Genomic DNA, 11042 nt, shown 5'->3' with positions numbered 1-11042 from the left:
TTATTCTGCCAGCTCACTGCCTTAGGTGTAAGTTTATAATAATAATAATAATATTAATGATAATCCTTTCTACTATATGCACAAGGCCTGAAATTTGGGGGAATTTTATTGACCACGAAAGGATGAAAGGTGAAATCGACCTCGGCGGAATTTGAACTCAGAACGCAAGGATGGATGAAATACTGCTAAGTAATTTGCCTGGTGTGCTAACAATTTTGCCAGCTCACCGCCTTAAATAATAACAAAAATAGGCAATCTTTCGTTTGTAATAGACCTTTCCGTCGATTTCCGTAAAAAACTTTTACTTTTTACATATGGGCTTGCGGGAACTTTTGAAGTAATGAGAGCGAAAGAGACTAAGAGAAAGCGATTGTATGACGAAGGAAGTTCTTTTGAAGTTACCGTGCATGGGAAGCATTGATGTACATGTGTGTGTGCGTGCGTGTGTGTGTGTGTTTGATGGGGTGTGGGAGACAGACAGTATGTTGTGTAAGTGAAGTGCTTCTGTTAGTGTGTGTGAAAGAAAGAGATAACTGAAATTTTTTACTCGGTGTATGTGTATATATATTACTTCAAAAGTTCCCGCAAGCCCATATGTAAAAAAAAAAAAATTTTTTACGGAAATCGACGGAAAGGTCTACTAGAGACGAAAGATCGCCCAAAAATAAAAAAAAGACTTGGTCGCTGTTATAACAAGTTTGATCTAAGTCTACGCGATGAGATCTGACCTGGGACTCGATAATAAAAAGAATATCATTGAAACAATAGCAGCGAGCACCGACAAACCGGAAATAGTAGGAGGGAGAGAAACAAAGACAGGAATAGAAATACAGACAATGAGGTGAAAGCAGGAGAGAGTAGTCAGAGTAGACGGCTATAAGTGAAAAAAGCAAGCGGAAGTAGGAGGAAGGGAGGAAAACAAAAAAGAAAGAGTAAGCTTATTGAAGAAGTAGGAGGAAGACGCGACAGAGTGAGTAGTTAACTTTCTTCTTCTAGTTGACAGCATGGCGTCAGACAGCAAACAGTTTTGGATACCTCTCGAATCGAACCCCGAGGTGAGTTAACTACTGAAAATATGTGTATGAATAATGCGGAAGATATGTACATTTAAAGAGTTGTATACATGCATGATCTTGTATGACTGACTATGTACATAATATAATTATGAAAGCATGTATATCCGTGTGTAGGAATGATATATAATCATTTATCAATATACATGTACCTGGTTATGTTCGAATTATTTACCCATGTATGCACACGTATTTTCTCTGGGAGCCTTTATGTGTGTACATATATCTGTGCACACTACTCTGTCTCCAAGACATATTTTCCTACGTGTGTATATATATTATACACACGTAGGAGATTTTATAACTAGCTGTGTGTATATATATATATAATCGCGTACTGCCTTATCTACAGCTCGTGTTTTGTACCGGTATCGTTATCTCTCGCATCATGTCCATGTTAATCGGCAACTTTAGACGAAAAGGCTCAGGTATGGTTGTTTGATCAAAAAGAATGTTTTGCATTTGTACGATTTCGAATGCTGACTTAACGCGCTGTACCCTGGGCAGGTGTCTCCTACCATTATCTCAATTTGTCCTAAGCCATGTGAATGAAATTTATGTGGACGGAATCCGCCGTCTTGTTAATCACCGCCACGAGTCTCTTCTGTATTTTTTTTTAGCAGAAAGATAGCCCCCCCCCCTTCATCTGAGTCATACGGGTGGGGTGGGGATGTTCGAATTAGACGAGACAAAATTCTTGGTGTGGGCGGTGTTCCAAGCTAATTATGGTCGTAATGAGATATTTTGGTTTTTGAAATATATTTTATTGAGCTAACACAATTTTTTTTTTATGTAATCGACCGTTTTTGTTAGAAATAACAGCTAAAAAAAAAAAAAAAAAAAAGGAACGTTTAAACAACAGAGGTAGCTTCGAATTCTGCTCTCCCTCTTGTATCTTTGATTTGAATATATCAGATTAGGAATCTCAAATATTTTACAAAATAACGGAACCAAATAATTAATAAACATAAGTATAGTTCACTCTTAGTTTCTGCAATGCAAGTTATGTGATTTGTAACAATTATTGTATGTAGACTTACAAAACATGACACTAGCAAGATTATAATTTCTCTATCTAAAAGAAGGATTAGTATTCTGAATTTTTAAAAATTTTTCTTCCACAAACTCGTTCAAAACGCTATCCTTTTTATGTTGAAAGTACCTACTGATAGAAAATGGAAAATTCCAGAATTTAAAAACTCTTATGCGCAGTTTTTGCAAGTGAGACAGCACATTATTGCCAATGACAAGTGTGTGTGTGTGTGCTGGTGGTGGGATTCATGTCATTGTACTAATCTCAAAGACGTAGTTATTCCTTTGATCTTTTTAGTCAGGAGAGAGCGGGGGCTGTGCCCACAACTGTTTACAGGGCTTTCAAGACAAGCGGGTCTGTAAAGAGGAAGGTATAATCAATTTGGAAATTTGGCCCGAAAGCTTGCAACAGAGTGGGCTTCGCTAAAAACACCGAAAATCACGGATTAAATATACCACCAAGCGTGGCAAAATTTGAATTCAGAACGCATGGGGTAAGGCACCCGGCCCGGCATTCTTACACTACGAATTTGCCACCTTAAGTGTGTGTTTGTGTATCTATCTGTCTGTCTGTACACACACACACTTTCTCTCTCTCATGCGCAAGCATGTATACGAGTTTCTGTGTAAAGCAACATATTTCTGGAAGAAAATCGAAATTGGCAGTTCCTGCTATGTTTCATTTAGTCTTCAGCTTTGTATGAGAAGTCCTAGAGACCCTTTCACTGAGTGGAATTGTATTGGTATCAAAGCAGTTATTTAGTGGCAAGAATTTAACGAGACAGCTGAGTGCGATTCTGTGGTTCCTATCAGTGCCGTAAAAATTGATGAAAATTCGTTGTTCAAACGCAAAAAAAAAACTAGACTTATAATTTTTTTTTTGGTCATTGGAATTAAAGTTAACGCTAATAAAAAGAGAATTTCTTTAACGCAACCCCAATCGTACTGGACTGACCTTGGAGACTACAATTATCGATAACGTTGGACATAAAAAATTTTTTTTTTTACCGATCAGTCATCAACCTTTTAATAATCTCACCAATCTTGGAACTGTAAACCCTTCCTTCCGTTCCTTTCATTTTATGAATCCTGCTACTAGTGTCGACTGAAACGATGTTTGATCTGTTGTGTGTATGCATAAGTACAAAACAAGATCAATCGTTCACGACGAACTGGTCACATTTGAACGAGACATGGATGGAATAGAGAGAAGCTTATATGATGTCATATACCCTATCCTTAAATAGAACATGTTTTTCAGCCATATTGCTGAATTAGAAATTTTTACCTATTACTGCTAATTAAAGTGTTAATGTATTTGCACACTGATTCATAATCAGCTCATTTCAAACTTTATGAAGGTGCTTGGCTTAATGGTTAGGGTGTCAGCGCTCACAATGGATAGGTTGTGGGTTCGATTCTCAGACCCGGTGTTGAGTTATGTCTTTCTTTGAGCAAGGCACTTCACTTCAGGTTATTCTTGTACACTCAACTGAAAATGAATACCTGAGGCAATTTGAGGATTAACCTTTGACGGACTAGCGTTGTTGTTATTGATAGTGATGGGAGAGAGTATTCACAGCCTTGAAACACATTGAAAATCTGAATAAATTCTAACCTTATGAGGTAGAAGATTCGACGCAGACTGTGTTGCAAATTTCTGCTAATCTGACATTGTAGAAAGTGACAGTGCTCTTATCAATGCCTTCACTTTCACTTTCATTGTTAATACGCATGGCGTTTTGTTCACATGATACTACGAAAATTTGATTTTTATATTCTGATTCTCTAATGTTCAAAACATCGAAATCAGAAAACCATTTTCAGAGCTTTTTGATACCAATTTAAAACTTCTTGTTTCAAAATTTCTATCCAAGGTTCATGTTAATCTATATTCCAAACGTCAGCTTATGAATGACAGTTATTTTACTAAATTCTTCATTATTTTCAAACATAATTGAAACAAAAGGGAATGAATTTGAATTTCAACTGAAATATGAAAGCAAAAAGGTTAAAAGAATATATATATATATACACACACACAGGCATTATACATACATATACAGACATGCATACACACACACACACACATATATGTCATACGGTGTTGGTGGTTGTGTGCATAGTTTTAAACTACACCAGGTAGTATGCAGTATACACTGTTTAAAAGAAAAGTACTATGATAATGACTTCAACACCTTTTGACCAGTGATCTGTTTCAATAGGAGTCATATGGGGCCAAAAATCAACATATTTACCCTTTAAATTATTGTTTTAATCTGACACAATATAAAAAAAATAAAATCTTACAGATAGTACTGGGATCCCTTTTTGAAAAACCAAGTAAACACTAGAATTCCAACAATGAATAACCTGCCTTTTTAGACATTGAGTGAATGCCCCCGGAAAACCCACAAGTGATAAATGTTCATTTTTATATTAAGTGGTTGTAGCAATCTCTATTTAATAGGATTACACAAAATTTACATATGGATAAACTTAGAATATATATTATTACTCAGTATTCAGTTATTGGATTGGGGTTTTTGCTTTGATAAGGAAACTATGCCTCAAATGTCACATCATTCTAGGAAGGAACTCTATGTTGGGAACTTTGTCCTGCCACTAGATGTTACAAATTAAATGAGTTCAGCCATTTAATATGGTACCTGTAGAATATCCATGTTTCACAGCCATACAGGAGTGAGGCAAGCACTGTTGTCTGGTGCCCTTTGATCTTTTGGTCAGGCAAATATCCTGACCTCTCTACAAACTGTACTAGGGTCTATGAAAGCTGAGTTTGCTTTAGACAGTTCTTCATTGATCTGTCCAGTTGGGCGTTGTTCATTATGTTTCCTAGGTAGCAGGATTTTAGCACAGTATTTAGAGACGTATTGCCTACCATGACAATAGGATCTTGTCTTCCTCAAAGTGATAGTAAGGCTGATGGATTTGGGAGAGTAAGCAAAACAGTCAACTAACCCCCTCCCCACTCACACTGTACCATTACTGCATTATCCAGTATACCCTGCCCCCTTTTTTCTTTTTCACAGACTTTCAGAATAGCTGTCATGATCTCATGGAGAAAGAAAAAGAGGAAGGATTTAGGGGATGGTTTCCTTCGTTTTTTTTTTCTTTCTTTCCAGTATTTGTCTATTTCATGCAGCAGGAATTACAATAGTGAAAGCATTTTTTTTCTAAGCATATTTAATCTCCAAGTCTTGTATTATTCAAAAGTCCACTCCTTTCGTTTCCAAGGCAGATACAAGAATATGAATTCTGTATGTATATATTTTATTAAAGAACACCACGTATTTTTTATTCAGTGGGTTTCGTTAAATAGTTTTCCACAACTAGTTAAACTGAACATTTATCACTTACGAGTTTTCCAGGAGTACCCAGTTAATGTCAAAAAAACACGAATTAGTCACTGGAAACCATGTTAAGCCATCCTCATTGGTACTAGTAAATAGCTTATTACTATGTTAGGAAATGGACATCGTAACATGGTTTCGAATTGTGATTGAATAGACCACTTCACATTCATTACTAAAATTAATGAAATCAAAAGAAATGTGAATGTCCATACTATGTTAGCATAGCTCTCATGTCTAAGCTCTTGCATTTGTTTAAGGATTCAATATATGGAGAGATTCTTGAGTTTCGTTTCCAGAAACAATATTCAAAACTAATATTGTGGCTTCGAAAAACAAAAAGCAAAAGAACAGTTGCATGCAGTATATTGCGAAACGATTGGTGTTAGCAAGGGCACCCAGACGTAGACACCACGCCAATGCTGACATGTCTAACAAGACGAGGATCTCTGGCCCTTTTGGGAAACTTGTGACCCTCACAAGAACTGACCAAATCCTCTGTCAAACGGTGCAACCTATATCAACATGGAACACGGACGAAAAATGGTGATGATAAAATGGTACAAAAGTATTGGACAGCTTCTCTTCACACATGACTGAACAACAGCTTTTCTATGAATATTTAACAGGTGTGGTGCTCCAGCATGACCGCAGCAGCATGGCTGAAACGAGTAAAGGATCATAGCTGTGTGGTTAAGAAACTTACTTTGCAACTACGTGGTTTGGAGTTGAGTCCCACTGAACAGCACCTTGAGCAAGTGTCCTCTATTATAGCGCTGAACTGACCAATACCTTGAGTGAATTTGGTTGACGGAAACTGTGTGGAAGCCCGTTTTATATACATGTACACACAAGTTGGCAAATGAAAAAAAAGAGGCATTCAACACATTTACTAGGAGTTACATATTATTGAAAACAGCTTGATTCGCCCTCATACAACTTAGTTTCGTAGCCTTGTCTCAGGAACCCAGCTCGTCAGGTCGAGACGGCCAAATAGCGAGCTGTAGGAAGTCCTACAACTCTCCATTTTTTCCCTTGGATCTGACGAGCTAGCTCCCTGTGATGAAGCTACGAAACTAAGTTGTATGGGCTGAAATCAAACTGTTTTAAGTTGCACACACGAAGAGGTGATAAAAAGTCCCTGGCTTTAAGGGTTTCATGAAAGGCTTGGTTGGGAGGCCTAACTTTCCGAGTCCTTTTACAGGTCTTAGAATAACTGAAGGACTGCTGCAATAAGTGTGTGAATTTGGGAGTGGAATATGTTGAATAAAATCATAATTAACTGATCCTTCTGTATTTTCTTTTACCCAAACCCAGGAACTTTTCAGCCCCCCCCCACCTTATGTATGCATATATATCCTCTCACAGGCTTTGGTCGGTCTGGGACACGAAGTGTTTTTTTCCCATGAGTTTCAGACCCCAGTAATGAACTTATTTGCATACAGCCAATCAGAGCTCACCTTAACCTTGTTGACAAGTTAACAAACACGGCCTGATTTTAGGAGACAATTAGATTTGCATTTATACCTATTATCGGATTATGGTAAAGATGTGGATGGGGAAAATGTGGGTAGAGGGTGATGTGCTCGCAACCCTCTCCCCTTAGTACTTTACAAAGTAAACAACAACACAAATAACTACGCAGAGGCAGCCATGGTTGAAACAAGAACAAGAGGCATTCTTAAAAAAGAAATGAAGCATGGTCATTCTTTACCCAAATGACTTTACTTATCGCCCATCACTTATTCGCTCGAAAATTAGTTTGATAGTTGAGCTCTGATTGGTTGTATACAAATGAGTTCATAATTGGTGTCTGGAACTCTCGTGGGGAAAAAGATTTTGTGGCCAGGACCATCGAAAATACCCGATCAAGGTGCGGCATAGTGGGACTGAACCCTACATAGTATGTGCCATGACTAAATATTGGTCTTTGAGGCTCCTACGATTGTTTCGTACTCTGTTACCAGTTTGTGCAGCTATCTCCTCAATGCTATCTTATTGTGAATAGTTATTTTGTATTTGAAATACAAGAATTATAGTGGTTTTTTGGTTCTGTAGGAATAGCAGCCAAATTACCTTTAAATTATACCCCACTGTCTTTTTTTAAAGTTATGATATTGAATAATGGTAGTTCCAGAGATACTACCTATGAAAGAAAGCCTAGATGACTATGGCTAAAGCGTCTTTGGTCACAGATCTGCTTGAGCTCGTGTTAAACACTGTCAATAACGCTGCCCCTTTGTGGTCACCCGGCTATGAAAGACAGCAACCAAAACGTTTTTATTTTCTCCTTTTTAAAGTTATACTCTATTGTCATGTAAGTGGGAATAATATATTGGATAATGTAGTCTTAGATAAGCAATACCTGAAAAGAAAAAGAGATGGTCACCGCTAGAAAGCCTTTGATCATAGGTCTAGTAGATCATTTCTGACTTAGGACGCGACCTAAGTTCTCTGAGTAAAGTTCAGTAGATTAAAACTGAAATTCCACCAGAGAGACTGTTTTTTGTTCTTGGTGGTGGATATAACCTGTCTCTCCTTTAATCCGTTGGTTGCTTTTAACAGTTCACTCTCTTGCAAGCATCTAGTCCGGATCTTCGGTCTGAGGATAAAAACCTCTTCTCACAAATCTTTAACAAGCCCTTCGCTCCCTATGGCGTCTAGGATACCGACGACTTTTTTCCATTGTTCTCGATTCTGCGCTGTCTTCTGTCTTTTTTTTTTCTGTTCTTCCTCGGTATCCCACCTATATTTCTCTTTGGGAAAGCCTTCCTCTTCCAGGTCCTGTTGGTTTTGAATTGTCATCAATGATTTTGTAACTTTGCCTTTTGTTTCTAGGTATGGGTGTTGGCCCTCCGTAAACCGTTTTTTTTTTTTTTTTCATTTCTGTTAGTCTGGCCTCTGTCCTTTCGCCTGTCCAGTATGAGGGACCCTATTAGGAACTTGCAATTCGCTGGTATAGCTCTCAGGGTCATTAAGGCACACAAGCCACCATACAGTATCAAGAACTAGACATTTATAGGGGTCTCACCGCTTAAAAAGGTCGAGGGTGAAACGCTCCTTTCTCTAACTAAACCTTAAAACAAACCTAGTTTTTAGTTTATACTCTCAACTGGACATGGTTTAATTCCATTTGTACCTGTCTTATATCTATGATTCTAATCTTTTTCTGTCCAACACCTCTTAGAAATATTTAATTTTTGCAATGTAACATCACATTTCAAGATGACAAGTAAACGTTTTATTAATTAATTTTTAAAAATTGGACTGCATATGTAGTGTTGAATATTTTGTTCTGAGTTCGCTCAATACAAAAGTTATGTTCTAAAAGTTACAATTAAAAAAAAAATTTGATGAAGTATATACATTTGTTGCACCGACCGGAGCTACAACATCGCACTCTATGGGTACAGAGGCGTCGTGGGTTGGGAAACCCTGTTTTGTATGAATTAGTTTTCTATGTAATTTCTGTCTACTATTAACTCCCTCAAGTTTTTATGAAGGGAGGTAACGGGGGTCTACGGTAGTTATTACGTAGTTCCTTTAATTACGGCTTAACTGTGTTACTAATAGATACTCTATTAATGATTAAAACTTATTAATGATTTTATTTACTTATTAATGATTTTAAAAAATTCTTAAATGTCTCCTATCAATAATAATAATAAAATACACGAAAAATATGTTTGTTAATGTAATTCTTATTTGCCAGCTATAAGGCGGCCTATCGTATGATATTGTTTTTATACATTTACCTATGTTTACACAATTAATTTAAGATTTTTATTTTATTTTTTTCGCAGGTTCTAAATAAGGTAAGTTTGTCTAAATTTTCTGATATCAGTATGTTCCTTTTGTTTTTCTGTCTGCTTTTTCTTTTCTCTACTCTCATTTTTCCTTCACTTTAAGCTCTTAGCATCACCGATCTGATCGACATCTATATGTCTGACGGCATAATATATTAACGAATTGTCTGGTGATGTCTGTAAATAAGTCTAACTACAGATTGGTGTCTGATCTCTCTCCCCCTCTCCATATATATATCTTTGTCTCCACCGCCATTTGTCAGCCGGTGTTGGTATGTTTATGTTTCTGTAACTTAACGATTCGGCAATAGAGATCGTTAGAATGAGTACCAGGCTTAAAAATATGTACTAAGGTCGATTTGTTCGACCAAAACCCCTCTCAAATCCCCTTTCGTGGGGTATTAGCATGGTTTGGAATGACTGAAACAAGATAAAAAATATATGGTCATTAAAGCTTTTGGATCATTCTCTCCCCACCCACCCCCTTGTTATATAGTTCCTTATAACTCTTTTTAAGAAGCACCATGCACCTTTTTAAAATGAACTTTTACAGGATTTCTTTTCTGAGAGTATTCATTATAAAATTATGTTGATTAAAATTTATGAAAAGAAAAAAATTTAGAGGCATTTTCAATTGTTCTTCCACCCCCGACTCACCCTGCTGCAGAGGTAGACATTAAATGATGATCCTGATGACCTTTGTAATATTGATCTGGTGACATCATCATCTTCATTTAGCGTCCACATTTCTGTGTTTGCACGAATCAGATGGAGTTTGTTGAAGCAGGTTTTCTAAACTGTTGCCACCTGTTTCCCAGCAAGGTAATTAATACTTTTATGCCTGAGGCGGAATTTAAACTCAGAACGTAAATACAGACGAAATATCACTAAGCATTTCACCCGGCGTGCTAACATTTCTGCCAGCTCGTCACCTCAGCCATAAAAGTATTAATTACCTTGCTGGGAAACAGTTGGCAACAGTTTAGAAAACCTGCTTCGACAAACTCCATCTGACTTGTGTAAACAGAAATGTGGATGCTAAGTGAAGATGATGATGTCACCAGATCAATGGTTAATATATTACAAAGGTCATCAGGATCCTCATTTAATGTCTACCTATGCAGCAGGGTGAGTCGGGAGTGGAAGAACAATCGAAAATGCCTCTAAATTTTTCTTTTGTACTACTTTGAAATAAATAAATGTTCTCCTGGAAAAGCCTGAAAACTTCTAGAATGCACCCTGTACATTTATGAATCTGCTAAGACTAAAATGTATTACAGCCAGCTTGCTGCCATCGAGATCATATTATTATCTGATCTGGTCTTATTCAGAGAGAGTGTGTGTATGTGTGTGAGTGAGCATGCACATGTGTGTGTGTGTGTATATATATATATTATATATATATATATATATATATATATATATATATATATATATATATATATATCATTTCATTTTAATGTCCATTCAATCCATGCTATTATGGATTGAATGGAGTTAATTGATGTAGATTTTCTAGTCAGATACCCTTTCTGTTACCAACTCTCACCTGTTTCCAAACAATATAATATTTTCCATTGGCCAGACATGTTCTTGCAGTATATTGGAAATGAATAACCTCTCTCTCTCTCTCTCTCCCTCCCTCCTCCCTCCCTCCCTCTCTCTCTCTCTCTCTCTCTCTCAGCATTCTTCCCAGCACTAATGATTCTGCTGGCTCGCTGCCTTAATCATAATTTCTTATATAGATGCAAGGCTAC

General features: G+C 37.0%; 1 protein-coding gene across 2 annotated transcripts in view; it reads left to right on the top strand.

Annotated features, from left to right (window-relative positions):
• The first annotated feature begins 910 nt into the window (after positions 1-910).
• Positions 911-11042, top strand: part of LOC115213807 (ubiquitin carboxyl-terminal hydrolase) — a 75733-nt gene continuing 65601 nt past the window's right edge. For both annotated transcript variants that reach the window (XR_004999988.1, XM_029782677.2), the window contains exons 1-2: positions 911-1055; positions 9283-9294. Coding sequence is in view for 1 of the 2 variants with exons in the window: in XM_029782677.2 (XP_029638537.1) it covers positions 1005-1055; positions 9283-9294 (63 nt within the window). In the remaining variant the exon portion in view is untranslated. The remainder of the gene's footprint in view (positions 1056-9282; positions 9295-11042) is intronic.

This window comes from Octopus sinensis, linkage group LG7 (genome assembly GCF_006345805.1).
Source record: "Octopus sinensis linkage group LG7, ASM634580v1, whole genome shotgun sequence".
Classification (NCBI taxonomy): domain Eukaryota; kingdom Metazoa; phylum Mollusca; class Cephalopoda; order Octopoda; family Octopodidae; genus Octopus; species Octopus sinensis.
The sequence above is the reverse complement of the archived record's forward strand: the minus strand, read 5'-3'. Positions and strand labels throughout refer to the sequence as shown.